The sequence below is a fragment of the Rutidosis leptorrhynchoides genome, chromosome 2 (assembly GCF_046630445.1).
Source record: "Rutidosis leptorrhynchoides isolate AG116_Rl617_1_P2 chromosome 2, CSIRO_AGI_Rlap_v1, whole genome shotgun sequence".
In the NCBI taxonomy this organism is placed as follows: domain Eukaryota; kingdom Viridiplantae; phylum Streptophyta; class Magnoliopsida; order Asterales; family Asteraceae; genus Rutidosis; species Rutidosis leptorrhynchoides.
In genome coordinates, this window is record NC_092334.1 from 127,158,949 (window position 1) to 127,181,552 (window position 22,604).

At 32.2% G+C, this 22,604-nt stretch overlaps 1 protein-coding gene across 1 annotated transcript; it reads left to right on the forward strand.

The window, feature by feature from the left end:
• Positions 1 to 459: 459 nt before the first annotated feature.
• On the forward strand, positions 460 to 1,345 carry LOC139888257 (non-specific lipid-transfer protein 1-like). The gene is made up of 2 exons (XM_071871278.1): positions 460 to 810; positions 1,232 to 1,345. Exons 1-2 carry the CDS (start codon positions 460 to 462, stop codon positions 1,343 to 1,345), a joined length of 465 nt encoding a protein of 154 aa, XP_071727379.1.
• The last annotated feature ends 21,259 nt before the right edge of the window (positions 1,346 to 22,604 follow it).

A 22,604-nucleotide genomic window follows, 5' to 3' on the forward strand; every position in this document is an offset into this window, starting at 1 on the left:
AATTAAAGGTCTTGAAGTAAAAAAAGGAAATAAAAAAACATGTTAGAAATGCAGATTGTTCGTGTGTCGGACATAAAAAAAAAAAAAATAAAGGGTAAAAAAGGTCTTAAAAAATTAAAGATCTTGAAGTAAAAATTTGAAAAGAAAAAAGCATGTTAAAATGAAAGATTGCCAAAAACAAAAATACATAATTATCGAAATATTCTTGTGAACAAAACTAGAGTGGTTACTCTTTTACAAAGTTAGGATGCTAAAATACTATCACCTTTTTTAGTATATAGTTATATGTTGATAATAAAATTGATTAATGTTAAATATATGTATTACGGAGTAATACTCTTGCATGCATGTGGATAGCTAGCTTCCCTATATATACATGGTACCATTTGTCACATTTTTTACACGAACAACAAATACATTAGAGACAAATAAATACTACTCGGTCATTCTACATCTACAATGACAATAATAACAATGAAGGTCTTATGTGTTGCGATGGCTTGCATGGTGACTATGGTGCCCAATACGGAGGCTGAAATTACTTGTGATGATTTCGATAAACATGTGCCGCCATGCGTTAAGTACGTCCGAGGTGTCGATGAGGTACCGTCTAAAGAATGTTGCAATAAGCTTAAGGAATCTATCTCTACTTTGAAAACTCGCCTTGATAATGAAATGGCATGTAAGTGTATGGTAAACGCCCATAGTCAAATTCCTGACATCAAACCTGACAACGCCCGTAACCTTCCTAACAAGTGTAATGTGAACGTTCCTTTCAAGACAGGTCTTGATACTAATTGCGACAAGTACGTTAATTAGTCAATATTTTTATCAATTTTCGTAATTTTTCTTAACCTTGCCTACTCTATATCTCAATCTGTCCCGCACAACGAAAATGATCAGTAGTAGATAATTATATCCAAATACCCGGCCTAAGGAATAATAATTTAATTGATTGATGATATCAGTGGTTGAATTTTTCAGGTTAACATGAGCTTGTGTTGAAAGCATGGAAATATACTGAAATAAACACTTCAAGTGAGGAAGATTCAAATCTTTTAAGAAGTAACTATAGTATTAAAATAAAAGTGGAAAATTCGTTTACTCCTTGTAATATATAAATAAATCATAAGTTATAAGATATATGTAAGTTCGTATCAGTTGTAATAAATTTCTTTTATCATATATGAAATTATAGTATATAATGACTAATGAATATATGATATTATAGTATGCAATGAATAAAAAACTTGCAGTTATATATTGTTTTGCACAACTAAAGGATTGTCACGCCAAAATCGCCATTGGCGCGGATGTTAGCTCTGGTCCCAGTGCTTTGGCTTGACTTCTAAGCAACAGTAAAGTGTTACAGCGGAAGTAATAAGTACCTGAAAATAAACATGCTAAAGTGTCAACACAAAGGTTGGTGAGTTCATAGGTTTTTGTACAACGTATGAAATTTACGTAAGTTTCACAGTTTCAAACAATTTAGGATAGTTTAAAACAGTAACACAAATATTAAATTTTCGAGTCCATAAATAGTTTGATAGTAAAACAGATCACAAGATTTCAAGTCCATAAACAGTTTTAGAAGTAATATGATCTCAAGCTTTCAAGTACGAAAATAAGATCGTAGTTCGTAACATATCAAGTTTGTAAACAGTTCCACGGTTTATAAAATTTCACAGTTATCAAATTCATAAACGGTTTCCATACAGTTTCAAAGTGTATATGTTTGATGAGCACTCGGTAATAACACTAACACCACATGTAGTATCCTACATGATTTTCCTTTACCCTATATTGGACTATACACTATGCTAAATGTATGTGTCGAAGCAACTAGCACCACAGTTAAGGTAGGGTGAGGTTGTCAAACCTAACAGATCTGCTCTAGTGATTCGCGCTTACAAGTCACTGTAATTAATACTACCGAGTTAAGGGATTTTTAGCATAAAACTCACGTATAACAAACTTCGAAATGCATAAAGTATTATTTAATAACAAGAATGTTTATAAAACAAACTTTATAAATAAAGTGTAGTAAAACAGTAGGCATGTATTCTCACCCCAAAAATAGTTATAAAATATGTAAAAAGGGGCTATGAAACTCACTTATAACGAACTCTATAAAATAAAAAGCATAGTAAAACAGTAAGCATGTTTTGGAAAACAGTAAAACATGTCTTAAAATATTAAGCATGTATTCTCACCCCAAAACAATTATAAAATGAGAAAAGGGGGCTACGAACTTGAAAGGACCCGTTCATATACATTATAAACGATTCACAATAGTTGATTACATTGCGAGGTATTTGACCTCTATATGATACATTTTACAAACATTGCATTCGTTTTTAAAAGACAATCTTTCTTTACATCGAAAATTGACAGGCATGCATACCATTTCATAATATCCACTATCCAACTATAAATTGATTTAATAATAATCTTTGATGAACTCAATGACTCGAATGCAACGTTCTTCGAAATATGCTATGAAAGACTCCAAGTAATATCTTTAAAATGAGCAAATGCACAGCGGAAGATTTCTTTAACACCTGAGAATAAACATGCTTTAAAGTGTCAACCAAAAGGTTGGTGAGTTCATTAGTTTATCATAATCATTTATTTCCATCATTTTAATAGACCACAAGAATTTCATTTCCAGTTCTCATAAATATACGTCCCATGCATAGAGACAAAAATAATCATTCATATGGTGAACACCTGGTAACCGACATTAACTAGATACATATAAGAATATCCCCTATCATTCCGGGATCCTCCTTCGGAAATGATATAAATTTCGAAGTACTAAAGCATCCGGTACTTTGGATGGGGTTTGTTAGGCCCAATAGATCTATCTTTAGGATTCGCGTCAATTAGGGTATCTGTTCCCTAATTCTTAGATTACCAGACTTTAATAAAAAGGGGCATATTCGATTTCGATAATTCAACCATAGAATGTAGTTTCAATTACTTGTGTCTATTTCGTCAAACATTTATAAAAGCGCATGTACTCTCAGTCCCAAAAATATAAAGGGTAAAAAGGCAAATGAAACTCACCATACTGTATTTCGTAGTAAAAATACATATAACATCATTGAACAAGTGCAAGGTTAGCCTCGGATTCACGAACCTAAATTAATTATATATATTTATGTGTTGGTCAATATTTGTCTAACAAATTAGGTCAAGTCATAGTGTACCACAATCTAATGCTCGAGACTAATATGCAAAAGTCAACAAAAGTAAATTTGACTCAAAATAATTTCCAAAAATCTATACATGATTAATATATAGTTTAAATATCGTCATTTTATATTTTTAAATATTTTTAAAACATTTATTAGAGTAAATAATATAATTTATTTATTAATAAATAAAATTTTATATTAAATTTATATAATAAAATATACTTTTATATATATTAAGTAATAAAATTTATAGGGTTCATTTAATATTATAAAGATAATATGATAGGTATTATTAAAGTAAGTTATTACACGTAGTAAAATATGTTTGTATCACATATTTATTTGATAAAATAATATCTATAATGATAGTAAGTAAAAGTTGTATTATTTTGTAATAATAATAATTATTATAAAAATATCAATATTTATAATTACTAAGATGACATTATGATAAAACGATAATTCTAATTATGATAACTTTAATATTTACGATAATTTTTAATATTATCTTTAAAATAATAATTCTATTTAAAATAATAATAATAATGATATTTTATAGTAACAATGACATGTCTATTAAAATGATAATTTTTGTTAAAATGATAGTTTTAATACTAACGATACTTTTAATAATAATAGTAATGATAAAAATAATAAGAACGATAATTTTATCTAAATCAATATCTTATAATATTTTAATTTCATCATGATACTCTTACCCATTATTTCCTAATCGTTTCATTTAATAGCTTTTAATCGTCTTTTATATCGTGTTCATAATAATGATAATAATAGTAATCAAAATAATTAGGTGTTACAAATATTTGTTTTAATTACACTAATATTAATAATGATAGTTACTATAACATTATTAACGATAATACTATTAATTATCTTAATGATAATATAGTAATAATAATAATAACAATAACAATAAATATTTTTAAATAATGATATATATATTAATAATGATAATAATAATAATAATACCAATAATAATAATAATAATTGGATAATAATAATAATACTAATTATAACTTTAACGATAATAACGATAGTAATAATAAAAAAAATAACAATTTTTAATGATAAATCCCTTTTATTGATAAAGATAATAATAATGATAATAATAAGATAAAACTAGAACGACGATAAAAACGACGATAATAATAATCATTTTTAATAAAAATATCGAAAATTCAATTGAGTATAACTTCTAATCCATTCATCGAAACCATTCGATATCTAAAGGAAAAGTTCTTAAATTTTCGCTAGCTTTCCAAGGACCTGCATATCTTATACCTTATCTCAACCGCAAGTGTAACTAATTCAAGATTCAACCTAACATGTCTAAGGGCAATATCAAAAGTACAAGCATGCATAATCCTAAATACTCGAGCACTAGTCAGGGATACACTATTAGTATGTAAAAGTTAAATTATGAGTACTCACGTATCAATATTGAGATTCAATATTGCAGGAAAGGTACGTAGACGCAACAGAAATGATAAACACTATATTGACCTCACGAGAATACCCATGAACCATACTCAATCACCTCCATAGCTATAACCCATAATTTCCTTAATCATATCCCACTCGAAAAACAATTTCGAAATCACTCAGACAGCACTCCGTAGTAATATTTTATGTATACTAATAATATCTTGAAATAATACGGAGTAAATATATATATGTATATCGATTGAGAGAGTTTAGAGAAAAATATTTTCAAGTTTCTATAAAATAATGAAATCTATTGAATTCTATTTATAATAAATTTTTGAATTATTAAAGTGAATTATTAAAGTATGAATTATTAAAGTGAATTATTAAAGTATGAATTATTAAAGTGAATTATTAAAGTATGAATTATTAAAGTGAATTATTAAAGTATGAATTATTAAAGTGAATTATTAAAGTTAAAGTAAAGTAAAAATAAAGTAAAGGTAAAGTTTAAGTATAGTAAAAGTATAAAACTATGTACGTATAATACGCGTATAAATATATATAATATTAATTTAAATCGTTATATATATTTAATAAAATTAAATATAAATATCGTTATCTTTATCATACTAGTTAAGTAATGAGTTGTCAAAAGTGGTTCTAGATATTTATAAAAGTTATATACGTTTTAATAATAAAGTTCTTTTTAAACTGAAAACGTTTTTTGTACGTTTGAAACTAAATAGATCAATCGAGTCTTTATGAGATTCAATCTTCCACTATCCTTTGTCTAGTTCTCAATGATTGACAATTTATTCTTATTTATAAATCACTTTACCATTTTTCGAATATTGTTAAAATGGAAAGATTTCTCAAATCAACGTGGGCCTTTCAACAGAGACTTGTAATCGTAATTCAATATATCTGATAATTCAATCATTTGATCTTATCTTCTAATTCCATTGATAAACATTTTGAAACAGATACAATCATATAAAGTATTTAATCTAATATTTTATTTACGTTTCAAGTTATAATATATATACACATGTACATATATAATCATATTCGTTTAATGGTTCGTGAATCGTTGGAACTTGGTCGAGGTTGAATGAATGTATGAACATAGTTTAAAATTCTTGAAATTTAACTTAACAAATATTGCTTATCGTGTCGGAAACATATAAAGATTAAAGTTTAAATTTGGTTGGAAATTTCCGGGTTGTCACAGTACCTACCCGTTAAAGAAATTTCGTCCCGAAATTTGAGTGGAAAGGTCGTGAATGATAATAAATATGTTTTCATGATGCATACGGGCTGAAAATTAGAGTTTTATCATCAGCGAATAATTTGGCTAAACAATCCATTTATATGAAGAGTACGAATGAAGCTAACATAGAAGAGTGAAATGAGTAAGTGTAGATTCATCTTATCATTTGACGTAGATATGATTGATTCCCAGATTTCAAGGGATTTGAAGAAAATCTTCTTAATAAGATTTGACTCTCCGGTAATCAAGGGAATTAGGATCCGCTTTAAATGCGATCGTCCATTTTAATTGTTCTGTCAGAGATTTTCTTATAAATTCACCTCCTTCGTTTTCTTACAACTCACATGTGACGACCCGGAAATTTCCGACCAAATTTAAACTTTAATCTTTATATTATTCTGATACGATAAGCAAAGTTTGTTAAGTTAAATCTCAAGAATTTTAAACTGTGTTCATACATTCATTATAACCTCGACCAAATTCCGACGATTCACGAACCGTTATATATAAATAGATATGTATATGTATATATATATTATAACTTGAGAATATTAATAATGTATTAAACGTATAATACTTTACACGAACGTATTTGTTTCAATATGATTTTTGACGAAATAAAAAAAAATATATTAAATGATTGAATTATCAGAAATATTGAATTATGATTACAAGTCTCTGTTGAGAGGTCCACTATGATTTGAGAAAATCTATTCCTCTTAACGATATTCAGAATAATTTGTAAAGCTATTTATAAATAAAAACAAAAAGTGTCATTTACGAAAGTTAGACAAAAGTTAGTGGAGAATTGGTTTTCATAATATTCTATTAATCTATTTTCAAACGTACAAAGACGTTTTCAGTTTAAAAAGAATTTTATTATTAAAACTTATATAACTTTTATAAATATCTAGAATCACTTTTGACAACTCATTACTTAACCAGTATAATAAATATAACGATATTTATATTTTATTTCATTAAATATATATAACGATTTAAATTAATATTATATATATTTATACGCGTATTATACATACATAGTTTTTATACTTTTACTATACTTTAACTTTACCTTTACTTTACTTTTACCTTACTTTAACTTTAATAATTCACTTTAATAATTCATACTTTAATAATTCACTTTAATAATTCATACTTTAATAATTCATACTTTAATAATTCACTTTAATAATTCAAAAATCTATTATAAATAGAATTCAATAGGTTTCATTATTTCATAGAAACTTGAAAATATATTTCTCTAAACTCTCTCAATCGATTTATATATATATATATATTTGCTCTGTATTATTTCAAGATATTATTAGTATACATAAAATATTACGACGGAGTGATGTCCGAGTGATTTCAAAATAGTTTTTTTGAATGAGTCGAAGCTAAGGAAATTATGGGTTATAGCTATGGAGGTGATGGGTATGGTTTATGGGTATGCTCGTGAGGTCAATCTAGTGTTTATCATCTCCGTTGCGTCTACGTACTTTCCTGCAATATTGAATCTCAATATTGATACGTTCGTGAATCCGAGGCCAACCTTGCACTTGTTAAATGACGTTATATGTATTTTTACTACAAAATACAGTATTGTGAGTTTCATTTGCTCCCTTTTATATATATTTTTGGGACTGAGAATACATGCGCTGTTTTTATAAATGTTTTACGAAATAGGCACAAGTACTAAAACTAATTCTATGTGGGTTTAAACCAGAAATATACCCTTAGCTTGGTAACATTAAACTACTTGTCTATGTACGGTAGGCGCGAATCCTAAAGATAGATCTATTGGGCCTGACAAACCCCATCCTGACTATGGGATGCTTTAGTACTTCGAGGTTATTTTAAACACACCTGATCTGGTGTACTTCAGAGGGTAAAACATGAACGTTAAGGCTTGTTACCGGGTGCCTACAACTTATAGAATACTTTTATACACTTGCGAGTGTACATATATTTATAAACGGAAATCTTGTGGTCTATTAATATATTGAAATGATTGTTATGATAAACCTATGAACTCACCAACCTTTTGGTTGACACTTTAAAGCATGTTTATTCTCAGGTATTAAAGAAATCTTCCGCTGTGCATTAGCTCATTTTAAGGATATTACTTGGAGTCATTCATGGCATATTTTGAAAGACGTTGCATTCGAGTCATTGAGTTCATCAAGATTATTATTAAGCCAATTATAGTTGGATGTATTATGAAATGGTGTGCATGCCGTCAACTTTCGTTGTAAAGAAAGTTTGTCTTTTAAAAACGAATGAAATGTTTGTAAAACGTATCATATAGAGGTCAAATACCTCGCGATGTAATCAACTATTGTGAATCATTTATAATGTATATAAACGGGTCCTTTCAGTTGGTATCAGAGCGGTGGTCTTAGCGAACCAGGTCTGCATTAGTGTGTCTAACTGATAGTCATTATGATGCATTAGTGAGTCTGGACTTCGACCGTGTCTGCATGTCAAAAGTTTTGCTCATTATTTTTGTTGGAAATTACCTGCTTATCATTCTTAGTCTAGACACATCTTATTGCATTGATTGCATGAATAGTGTATAGACAAAATTCATATCTTAGCGTATCTGCTAATTCATAACTTAGCGTATCTGTTGTAGTGACCCGAACTTTTCCATGTTTATATATATTAATTGAGATTGATATTTACATGATTAAATGTTTCTAACATGTTAAGCAATCAAACTTGTTAAGACTTGATTAATTGAAATATGTTTCATATAGACAATTGACCACCCAAGTTGACCGGTGATTCACGAACGTTAAAACTTGTAAAAACTAAGTATGTATCTCATTAGGTATTTTAACAATGAGTTATATACATAAAAATGAGACTATTAATTTAAGAAACTCGAAAACGATATATATAACGATTATCGTTATAACAACGTCTTACTAGGTACATATGAATCATATTAAGATATTGATACACTTGGTTAATTATGTTAAATGATAAGTAAATATATTATTAAGTGTATTAACAATGAAATACATATGTAAAAATAATACTACTAACTTAATGATTTCGAAACGAGACATATATGTAACGATTATCGTTGTAACGACATTTAACTGTATATACATCATACTAAGATATATTATATATCATAATATCATGATAATATAATAATTTAACATCTCATTTGTTATAATAAACAATGGGTTAACAACATTCAACAAGATCGTTAACCTAAAGGTTTCAAAACAACATTTACATGTAACGACTAACGATGACTTAACGACTCAGTTAAAATGTATATACATGTAGTGTTTTAATATGTATTCATACACTTTTGAAAGACTTCAAGACACTTATCAAAATACTTCTACTTAACAAAAATGCTTACAATTACATCCTCGTTCAGTTTCATCAACAATTCTACTCGTATGCACCCGTATTCGTACTCGTACAATACACAGCTTTTAGATGTATGTACTATTGGTATATACACTCCAATGATCAGCTCTTAGCAGCCCATGTGAGTCACCTAACACATGTGGGAACCATCATTTGGCAACTAGCATGAAATATCTCATAAAATTACAAAAATATGAGAAATCACTCATGACTTATTTACATGAAAACAAAATTACATATCCTTTATATCTAATCCATACACCAACGACCAAAAACACCTACAAACACTTTAATTCTTCAATTTTCTTCATCTAATTGATCTCTCTCAAGTTCTATCTTCAAGTTCTAAGTGTTCTTCATATATTTTACAAGTTCTAGTTACATAAAATCAAGAATACTTTCAAGTTTGCTAGCTCACTTCCAATCTTGTAAAGCGATCATCCAACCTCAAGAAATCTTTGTTTCTTACAGTAGGTTATCATTCTAATACAAGGTAATAATCATATTCAAACTTTGGTTCAATTTCTATAACTATAACAATCTTATTTCAAGTGATGATCTTACTTGAACTTGTTTTCGTGTCATGATTCTGCTTCAAGAACTTCGAGCCATCCAAGGATCCGTTGAAGCTAGATCCATTTTTCTCTTTTCCAGTAGGTTTATCCAAGGAACTTAAGGTAGTAATGATGTTCATAACATCATTCGATTCATACATATAAAGCTATCTTATTCGAAGGTTTAAACTTGTAATCACTAGAACATAGTTTAGTTAATTCTAAACTTGTTCGCAAACAAAAGTTAATCCTTCTAACTTGACTTTTAAAATCAACTAAACACATGTTCTATATCTATATGATATGCTAACTTACTGATTTAAAACCTGGAAACACAAAAAACACCGTAAAACCGGATTTACACCGTCGTAGTAACACCGCGGGCTGTTTTGGGTTAGTTAATTAAAAACTATGATAAACTTTGATTTAAAAGTTGTTATTCTGAGAAAATGATTTTTATTATGAACATGAAACTATATCCAAAAATTATGGTTAAACTCAAAGTGGAAGTATGTTTTCTAAAATGGTCATCTAGACGTCGTTCTTTCGACTGAAATGACTACCTTTACAAAAACGACTTGTAACTTATTTTTCTGACTATAAACCTATACTTTTTCTGTTTAGATTCATAAAATAGAGTTCAATATGAAACCATAGCAATTTGATTCACTCAAAACGGATTTAAAATGAAGAAGTTATGGGTAAAACAAGATTGGATAATTTTTCTCATTTTAGCTACGTGAAAATTGGTAACAAATCTATTCCAACCATAACTTAATCAACTTGTATTGTATATTATGTAATCTTGAGATACCATAGACACGTATACAATGTTTCGACCTATCATGTCGACACATCTATATATATTTCGGAACAACCATAGACACTCTATATGTGAATGTTGGAGTTAGCTATACATGGTTGAGGTTGATTCCAAAATATATATAGTTTGAGTTGTGATCAATACTGAGATACGTATACACTGGGTCGTGGATTGATTCAAGATAATATTTATCGATTTATTTCTGTACATCTAACTGTGGACAACTAGTTGTAGGTTACTAACGAGGACAGCTGACTTAATAAACTTAAAACATCAAAATATATTAAAAGTGTTGTAAATATATTTTGAACATACTTTGATATATATGTATATATTGTTATAGGTTCGTAAATCAACCAGTGGCCAAGTCTTACTTCCCGACGAAGTAAAAATCTGTGAAAGTGAGTTATAGTCCCACTTTTAAAATCTAATATTTTTGGGATGAGAATACATGCAGGTTTTATAAATGATTTACAAAATAGACACAAGTACGTGAAACTACATTCTATGGTTGAATTATCGAAATCGAATATGCCCCTTTTTATTAAGTCTGGTAATCTAAGAATTAGGGAACATACACCCTAATTGACGCGAATCCTAAAGATAGATCTATTGGGCCTAACAAACCCCATCCAAAGTACCGGATGCTTTAGTACTTCGAAATTTATATCATATCCGAAGGGTGTCCCGGAATGATGGGGATATTCTTATATATGCATCTTGTTAATGTCGGTTACCAGGTGTTCACCATATGAATGACTTTTATCTCTATGTATGGGATGTGTATTGAAATATGAAATCTTGTGGTCTATTATTATGATTTGATATATATAGGTTAAACCTATAACTCACCAATATTTTTGTTGACGTTTTAAGCATGTTTATTCTCAGGTGATTATTAAGAGCTTCCGCTGTCGCATACTTAAATAAGGACGAGATTTGGAGTCCATGTTTGTATGATATTGTGTAAAAACTGCATTCAAGAAACTTATTTTGTTGTAACATATTTGTATTGTAAACCATTATGTAATGGTCGTGTGTAAATAGGATATTTTAGATTATCATTATTTGATAATCTACGTAAAGCTTTTTAAACCTTTATTGATGAAATAAAGGTTATGGTTTGTTTTAAAATGAATGCAGTCTTTGAAAAACGTCTCATATAGAGGTCAAAACCTCGCAACGAAATCAATTAATATGGAACGTTTATAATCAATAAGAACGGGACATTTCAGTTGGTATCCGAGCGTTGGTCTTAGAGAACCAGAATTTTGCATTAGTGTGTCTTATCGAGTTTGTTAGGATGCATTAGTGAGTCTGGACTTCGACCGTGTTTACTTGAAAAATAATTGTTTAACAAATTTTGTTGGAAACTATTTATTTTTAACATGTGAATATTATGTGATATATTAATCTCTTAACGCGTTTGATATTATGTGATTGATGTCTACCTCTAGAACAAGTCCCACTAACTCACCTAATAATAATGAAGAGTCAAATGTAAATTGGAATGATTCGTGGACTGATTCACAAGTTCCCGAAGAGGAACCGGAAGAAGAGTCGGAATCGGAAGAAGAATCGGAACCGGAAGAAGAATCGGAACCGGATGAAGAAGTAGAACCGGTGGGGGAAATAATAAAACGGTTAAGTAAAAGAAAATCCTCAACCAACCGACCAAGGTTAATTATGGTCAATGGTGTTTCCGCCAAGGAAGCAAAATATTGGGAGGATTACAAATTCTCCGATGAATCGGATTCCGACGAGAATTCCGATGATGTTATAGAAATTACCCCAACTGAATTTAAAAAGGCAAAAGAAAATAATAAGGGAAAGAGCATAAAAATAGAGAAATCTAATTCCAATCCCGATGAACTTTATATGTATCGTCAACCCCCGAAGTCCTTAAGTTGTAACAATGACCCGGGAACCTCTAAACCACCAGGTTTTTCTAAACCGTTGTGGAAAACGACAATTGGTATTAGGGGAACATCATATATCCCTAGAAACTTGGCAAAACGAACCAAAACTGAAGAAGAAGAAACGAGCGAGTCGGAATAAGATAGTTGTATTCGTGTGGTGTAATATATGTAATATAGTGTGCTTATGCTTTATGATATATGTAAAAATTGCTTGTATTAATAAGTATTTTTTTATGAATCTAACTCTTGTCTATTTTACAGTTTAAAAACACAAAATGGATAGACAACCCAATATTTTAAGAGACCTAACCGGAGACATGATTGATGAAATCTTGTCTAGAGTCGGTCAGAATTCCTCGGCACAACTATTTAAGGCGAGATCAGTTTGTAAGACATTCGAAGAACGTTCCAAGAATGTCTTGGTTTATAAGAGACTTTCGTTTGAAAGATGGGGGATATCACATTGGGAAACCCATAAGTTACGATGTGTTTACTTTGACGCATATATTGCGGGGAACCCAAATGCTATTTTACGCAACGGGTTAAGAAATTATTTTGACTCAATATATCCGAATATTGGACTTCGTGATTTAGAAAAAGCGGCTAACATGCAACATAAAGAAGCATGTTATGCTTACGGATTAGTAATGTTCGCTTCTCACCAAAGTGAGAACAAGAACATCGGGCTACAGCTATTAAACAAAACGTTTCCACAAGTGACGGAGTCGGTAATTGGGGTAAGAAATGAGGTTTTTAGATTGTTACGGGACTGTTGGACATTACGTAACCCTCGTCCCTTTGACGACGTTACAACACGCTGTCTTATCAACGGCCATAACGGTTATGTTCCACAAGACCAAGGATGGGAAGTAATCCTAGTAAAACCAGAATGCATGACTTGTTTCTGGACGTATGAATTACGTGTCTTTATTGCCTTTGCTGAACGACTTGTGTACTAGCTAGAATTATCTTCACAACTATCTTGTATCAAAGTTATTGTGTGCTATATTTCATGCTTTATGTAAAATAAGCGGTATTGTAAGTTTGTAAAATATTGTATAAAAGTTTGAACGCGAAATATTATTATAATCAGTTTTTCATATAGAATTGTAGTAGTTGAATTGTATATTAGCTACTAAGTATGAACTTAACGGGTAGGTACTACCCGAATTTAAACTTATAAAACGCTAATATGAAGAAAAAGCTTTTATAAATGAGTTCATATTATGCTACGAAATACTATTAACTACTCTTAATATTCTGTATGATTAACTTGTTCCATTTGACTATTTTGAAGGAAATGGCACCGACTACTCGACACACTGTGAATATGAATGAAGAGGAATTCCGTACTTTTCTAGCTTCAAACATAGCCGCAGTACAGGCTGCGCTACATACCAACAATAACCTTGGATCTAGCAGTACAGGAAATCGTGTAGGATGCACCTACAAAGAATTCACTGCCTGCAAACCTTTGGAATTTGATGGAACCGAAGGACCGATCGGATTGAAACGGTGGACCGAGAAGGTCGAATCAGTGTTTGCCATAAGTAAGTGTACTGAAGAGGACAAAGTGAAGTACGCTACGCATACCTTCACAGGTTCTGCGTTAACATGGTGGAATACCTATCTAGAGCAAGTGGGACAAGACGATGCGTACGCACTACCGTGGTCAGCATTCAAGCACTTGATGAACGAGAAGTACCGTCCCAGAACCGAGGTCAATAAGCTCAAGACAGAACTTAGAGGGTTACGAACCCAAGGATTTGATATTACCACGTATGAAAGACGATTAACAGAATTGTGCCTATTGTGTCCGGGAGCATTCGAAGATGAGGAAGAGAAGATCGACGCGTTTGTGAAAGGATTACCGGAAAGAATCCAAGAAGATATAAGTTCACACGAGCCCGCCTCTATACAACAGGCATGTAGAATGGCTCACAAACTAGTGAACCAGATTGAAGAAAGAATTAAAGAACAGACTGCTGAAGAGGCCAATGTGAAGCAAGTCAAAAGAAAGTGGGAGGAAAACGGTGATAAGAATCACCAATACAACAACAACAGCAATTACAACAATAATCGCAACAATTATCCCAACAATCGCAACATCAATCGCAACTACAACAAACGGCCCAACAACAACAACAACAACAGCAACTACAACAATCATCCCAACAACAATAATAACCGCAACAACAACAACAATCAGAAGCAGCTATGCCAAAGGTGTGAAAAGTATCACTCGGGGTTCTGCACCAAATTTTGCAACAAGTGTAAAAGAAATGGTCATAGCGCGGCGAAGTGTGAGGTCTACGGACCAGGGGTTAATAGAACGAAAGGAACAAATGGTGTCGGAACGAGTAATGGCGGAGCAAGTAGTGTCGGTGCAAGTTATGCCAATGTAGTTTGTTATAAATGTGGAAAACTGGGCCACATTATTAGAAATTGCCCGAACCAGGAGAACACGAATGGACAAGGCCGCGGAAGAGTTTTCAATATTAATGCGGCAGAGGCACAGGAAGACCCGGAGCTTGTTACGGGTACGTTTCTTATTGACAATAAATCTGCTTACGTTTTATTTGATTCGGGTGCGGATAGAAGCTATATGAGTAGAGATTTTTGTGCTAAATTAAGTTGTCCATTGACGCCTTTGGATAGTAAATTTTTACTCGAATTAGCAAATGGTAAATTAATTTCAGCAGATAATATATGTCGGAATCGAGAAATTAAACTGGCTAGCGAAACATTTAAGATTGATTTGATACCAGTAGAGTTAGGGAGTTTTGATGTGATAATCGGTATGGACTGGTTGAAAGAAGTGAAAGCAGAGATCGTCTGTTACAAAAATGCAATTCGCATTATACGAGAAAAAGGAAAACCCTTAATGGTGTACGGAGAAAAGGGCAACACGAAGCTACATCTTATTAGTAATTTGAAGGCACAAAAACTAATAAGAAAAGGTTGCTATGCTGTTCTAGCACACGTCGAGAAAGTACAAACTGAAGAAAAGAGCATCAATGATGTTCCCATTGCAAAAGAATTTCCCGATGTATTTCCGAAAGAATTACCGGGATTACCCCCACATCGATCTGTTGAATTTCAAATAGATCTTGTACCAGGAGCTGCACCAATAGCTCGTGCTCCTTACAGACTCGCACCCAGCGAGATGAAAGAACTGCAAAGCCAATTACAAGAACTTTTAGAGCGTGGTTTCATTCGACCAAGCACATCACCGTGGGGAGCTCCTGTTTTGTTTGTCAAGAAGAAAGATGGTACATTCAGGTTGTGTATCGACTACCGAGAGTTGAACAAACTTACCATCAAGAATCGCTACCCACTACCTAGAATCGACGACTTATTTGATCAACTACAAGGCTCGTCTGTTTATTCAAAGATTGACTTACGTTCCGGGTATCATCAAATGCGGGTGAAAGAAGATGATATTCCAAAGACTGCTTTCAGAACACGTTACAGTCATTACGACTTTATGGTCATGTCGTTTGGTTTAACTAATGCACCAGCTGTGTTCATGGACCTTATGAACCGAGTGTGTGGACCATACCTTGACAAGTTTGTCATTGTTTTCATTGATGACATACTTATTTACTCAAAGAATGACCAAGAACACGGTGAACATTTGAGAAAGGTGTTAGAAGTATTGAGGAAGGAAGAATTGTACGCTAAGTTTTCAAAGTGTGCATTTTGGTTGGAAGAAGTTCAATTCCTCGGTCACATAGTGAACAAAGAAGGTATTAAGGTGGATCCGGCAAAGATAGAAACTGTTGAAAAGTGGGAAACCCCGAAAACTCCGAAACACATACGCCAGTTTTTAGGACTAGCTGGTTACTACAGAAGGTTCATCCAAGATTTTTCCAGAATAGCAAAACCCTTGACTGCATTAACGCATAAAGGGAAGAAATTTGAATGGAATGATGAACAAGAGAAAGCGTTTCAGTTATTGAAGAAAAAGCTAACTACGGCACCTATATTGTCATTGCCTGAAGGGAATGATGATTTTGTGATTTATTGTGACGCATCAAAGCAAGGTCTCGGTTGTGTATTAATGCAACGAACGAAGGTGATTGCTTATGCGTCTAGACAATTGAAGATTCACGAACAGAATTATACGACGCATGATTTGGAATTAGGAGCGGTTGTTTTTTCATTAAAGACTTGGAGGCACTACTTATATGGGGTCAAAAGTATTATATATACCGACCACAAAAGTCATCAACACATATTTAATCAGAAACAACTGAATATGAGGCAGCGTAGGTGGATTGAATTGTTGAATGATTACGACTTTGAGATTCGTTACCACCCGGGGAAGGCGAATGTGGTAGCCGATACCTTGAGCAGGAAGGACAGAGAACCCATTCGAGTAAAATCTATGAATATAATGATTCATAATAACCTTACTACTCAAATAAAGGAGGCGCAACAAGGAGTTTTAAAAGAAGGAAATTTAAAGGATGAAATACCCAAAGGATCGGAGCAGCATCTTAATATTCGGGAAGACGGAACCCGGTATAGGGCTGAAAGGATTTGGGTACCAAAATTTGGAGATATGAGAGAAATGGTACTTAGAGAAGCTCATAAAACTAGATACTCAATACATCCTGGAACGGGGAAGATGTACAAGGATCTCAAGAAACATTTTTGGTGGCCGGGTATGAAAGTCGATGTTGCTAAATACGTAGGAGAATGTTTGACATGTTCTAAGGTCAAAGCTGAGCATCAGAAACCATCAGGTCTGCTTCAACAACCCGAAATCCCGGAATGGAAATGGGAAAACATTACCATGGATTTCATCACTAAATTGCCAAGGACTGCAAGTGGTTTTGATACTATTTGGGTAATAGTTGATCGTCTCACCAAATCAGCACACTTCCTGCCAATAAGAGAAGATGATAAGATGGAGAAGTTAGCACGACTGTATTTGAAGGAAGTCATCTCCAGACATGGAATACCAATCTCTATTATCTCTGATAGGGATGACAGATTTATTTCAAGATTCTGGCAGACATTACAGCAAGCATTAGGAACTCGTCTAGACATGAGTACTGCCTATCATCCACAAACTGATGGGCAGAGCGAAAGGACGATACAAATGCTTGAAGACATGCTACGAGCATGTGTTATTGATTTCGGAAACAGTTGGGATCGACATCTACCATTAGCAAAATTTTCCTACAACAACAGCTACCATTCAAGCATTGAGATGGCGCCGTTTGAAGCACTTTATGGTAGAAAGTGCAGGTCTCCGATTTGTTGGAGTGAAGTGGGGGATAGACAGATTACGGGTCCAGATATTATACAAGAAACTACCGAGAAGATCATCCAAATTCAACAATGGTTGAAAACCGCCCAAAGTCGACAAAAGAGCTACGCTGACATTAAAAGAAAAGATATAGAATTTGAAATTGGAGAGATGGTCATGCTTAAAGTTGCACCTTGGAAAGGCGTTGTTCGATTTGGTAAACGAGGGAAATTAAATCCAAGGTATATTGGACCATTCAAGATTATTGATCGTGTCGGACCAGTAGCTTACCGACTTGATTTACCTCAACAACTCGCGGCTGTACATAACACTTTCCACGTCTCGAATTTGAAGAAATGTTTTGCTAAAGAAGATCTCACTATTCCGTTAGATGAAATCCAAATCAACAAAAAACTTCAATTCATCGAAGAACCCGTCGAAATAATGGATCGTGAGGTTAAAAGACTTAAGCAAAACAAGATACCAATTGTTATGGTTCGATGGAATGCTCGTAGAGGACCCGAGTTCACCTGGGAGCATGAAGATCAGATGAAGAAGAAATACCCGCATCTATTTCCAGAAGATTCGTCAACACCTTCAACAGCTTAAAATTTCGGGACGAAATTTATTTAACGGGTAGGTTCTGTAGTGACCTGAACTTTTCCATGTTTATATATATTAATTGAGATTGATATTTACATGATTAAATGTTTCCAACATGTTAAGCAATCAAACTTGTTAAGACTTGATTAATTGAAATATGTTTCATATAGACAATTGACCACCCAAGTTGACCGGTGATTCACGAACGTTAAAACTTGTAAAAACTATACGATGACATATATATGGTTATATATATAGTTAACATGTTTTTATTATAAGTATGTATCTCATTAGGTATTTTAACAATGAGTTATATACATAAAAATGAGACTATTAATTTAAGAAACTCGAAAACGATATATATAACGATTATCGTTATAACAACGTCTTACTAGGTACATATGAATCATATTAAGATATTGATACACTTGGTTAATTATGTTAAATGATAAGTAAATATATTATTAAGTGTATTAACAATGAAATACATATGTAAAAATAAGACTACTAACTTAATGATTTCGAAACGAGACATATATGTAACGATTATCGTTTTAACGACATTTAACTGTATATACATCATACTAAGATATATTATATATCATAATATCATGATAATATAATAATTTAACATCTCATTTGTTATAATAAACAATGGGTTAACAACATTCAACAAGATCGTTAACCTAAAGGTTTCAAAACAACATTTACATGTAACGACTAACGATGACTTAACGACTCAGTTAAAATGTATATACATGTAGTGTTTTAATATGTATTCATACACTTTTGAAAGACTTCAAGACACTTATCAAAATACTTCTACTTAACAAAAATGCTTACAATTACATCCTCGTTCAGTTTCATCAACAATTCTACTCGTATGCACCCGTATTCGTACTCGTACAATACACAGCTTTTAGATGTATGTACTATTGGTATATACACTCCAATGATCAGCTCTTAGCAGCCCATGTGAGTCACCTAACACATGTGGGAACCATCATTTGGCAACTAGCATGAAATATCTCATAAAATTACAAAAATATGAGTAATCGTTCATGACTTATTTACATGAAAACAAAATTACATATCCTTTATATCTAATCCATACACCAACGACCAAAAACACCTACAAATACTTTCATTCTTCAATTTTCTTCATCTAATTGATCTCTCTCAAGTTCTATCTTCAAGTTCTAAGTGTTCTTCATATATTTTACAAGTTCTAGTTACATAAAATCAAGAATACTTTCAAGTTTGCTAGCTCACTTCCAATCTTGTAAGGCGATCATCCAACCTCAAGAAATCTTTGTTTCTTACAGTAGGTTATCATTCTAATATAAGGTAATAATCATATTCAAACTTTGGTTCAATTTCTATAACTATAACAATCTTATTTCAAGTGATGATCTTACTTGAACTTGTTTTCGTGTCATGATTCTGCTTCAAGAACTTCGAGCCATCCAAGGATCCGTTGAAGCTAGATCCATTTTTCTCTTTTCCAGTAGGTTTATCCAAGGAACTTAAGGTAGTAATGATGTTCATAACATCATTCGATTCATACATATAAAGCTATCTTATTCGAAGGTTTAAACTTGTAATCACTAGAATATAGTTTAGTTAATTCTAAACTTGTTCGCAAACAAAAGTTAATCCTTCTAACTTGACTTTTAAAATCAACTAAACACATGTTCTATATCTATATGATATGCTAACTTAATGATTTAAAACCTGGAAACACGAAAAACACCGTAAAACCGGATTTACGCCGTCGTAGTAACACCGCGGGCTGTTTTGGGTTAGTTAATTAAAAACTATGATAAACTTTGATTTAAAAGTTGTTATTCTGAGAAAATGATTTTTATTATGAACATGAAACTATATCCAAAAATTATGGTTAAACTCAAAGTGGAAGTATGTTTTCTAAAATGGTCATCTAGACGTCGTTCTTTCGACTGAAATGACTACCTTTACAAAAACGACTTGTAACTTATTTTTCTGACTATAAACCTATACTTTTTCTGTTTATATTCATAAAATAGAGTTCAATATGAAACCATAGCAATTTGATTCACTCAAAACGGATTTAAAATGAAGAAGTTATGGGTAAAACAAGATTGGATAATTTTTCTCATTTTAGCTACGTGAAAATTGGTAACAAATCTATTCCAACCATAACTTAATCAACTTGTATTGTATATTATGTAATCTTGAGATACCATAGACACGTATACAATGTTTCAACCTATCATGTCGACACATCTATATATATTTCGGAACAACCATAGACACTCTATATGTGAATGTTGGAGTTAGCTATACAGGGTTGAGGTTGATTCCAAAATATATATAGTTTGAGTTGTGATCAATACTGAGATACGTATACACTGGGTCGTGGATTGATTCAAGATAATATTTATCGATTTATTTCTGTACATCTAACTGTGGACAACTAGTTGTAGGTTACTAACGAGGACAGCTGACTTAATAAACTTAAAACATCAAAATATATTAAAAGTGTTGTAAATATATTTTGAACATACTTTGATATATATGTATATATTGTTATAGGTTCGTAAATCAACCAGTGGCCAAGTCTTACTTCCCGACGAAGTAAAAATCTGTGAAAGTGAGTTATAGTCCCACTTTTAAAATCTAATATTTTTGGGATGAGAATACATGCAGGTTTTATAAATGATTTACAAAATAGACACAAGTACGTGAAACTACATTCTATGGTTGAATTATCGAAATCGAATATGCCTCTTTTTATTAAGTCTGGTAATCTAAGAATTAGGGAACAGACACCCTAATTGACGCGAATCCTAAAGATAGATCTATTGGGCCTAACAAACCCCATCCAAAGTACCGGATGCTTTAGTACTTCGAAATTTATATCATATCCGAAGGGTGTCCCGGAATGATGGGGATATTCTTATATATGCATCTTGTTAATGTCGGTTACCAGGTGTTCACCATATGAATGACTTTTATCTCTATGTATGGGATGTGTATTGAAATATGAAATCTTGTGGTCTATTATTATGATTTGATATATATAGGTTAAACCTATAACTCACCAACATTTTTGTTGACGTTTTAAGCATGTTAATTCTTAGGTGATTATTAAGAGCTTCCGCTGTCGCATACTTAAATAAGGACGAGATTTGGAGTCCATGTTTGTATGATATTGTGTAAAAACTGCATTCAAGAAACTTATTTTGTTGTAACATATTTGTATTGTAAACCATTATGTAATGGTCGTGTGTAAATAGGATATTTTAGATTATCATTATTTGATAATCTACGTAAAGCTTTTTAAACCATTATTGATGAAATAAAGGTTATGGTTTGTTTTAAAATGAATGCAGTCTTTGAAAAACGTCTCATATAGAGGTCAAAACCTCGCAACGAAATCAATTAATATGGAACGTTTATAATCAATAAGAACGGGACATTTCATCTGTTACTGTAAACTTTGCCTGACATATTCCGTAAATTCCTCCGTAATCTATGAAACCTTTTGCTCTATATAATTAGAATACCACCCGATAGCTGGAAAATCATTTCATATCAAAAAAATTCTTTATTCAATCGTACGAAATGGAATTCGTCATTAGTTCAAGTCCCTCGAATTCCGAAATGGAATCCCACTCAAGTTTCGAAAGCAGTGTGACCGGAATGGATCAACCAATTAGTCATCATCTATTCTGGATGAATTGGGGATGGGTTCGTAGCCTCCTAAATCATTGGAGACAAGAAGAAGGTGATCCCTTCCATCCACCACATAGCCCTCTTGGCGAAGAACCTGAAGCACTTACCGGCGAACCTATCCGAAACACCATTTTCTCTCTTATTTCTAGAGTATCTCGTCACGATTACATACTACACCAAATTCTAGATTTTATTTATCCGCTCGTCCGAACCGACAATCACCCCGGTGTAATAGAAGAAGTCAACGAGCTTCGCGCTCGGGTAGTGGCTTTGGAGAATATGGTGCAAAGGTTACAAACACCAGCAGCAGCACCAGCACCAGCAGCATAAACAGTACCACCATCAGCAACACCAACAGTACCATCACCACCACCAACAACAACATCCACATTCCACACCGCAACATCACAATC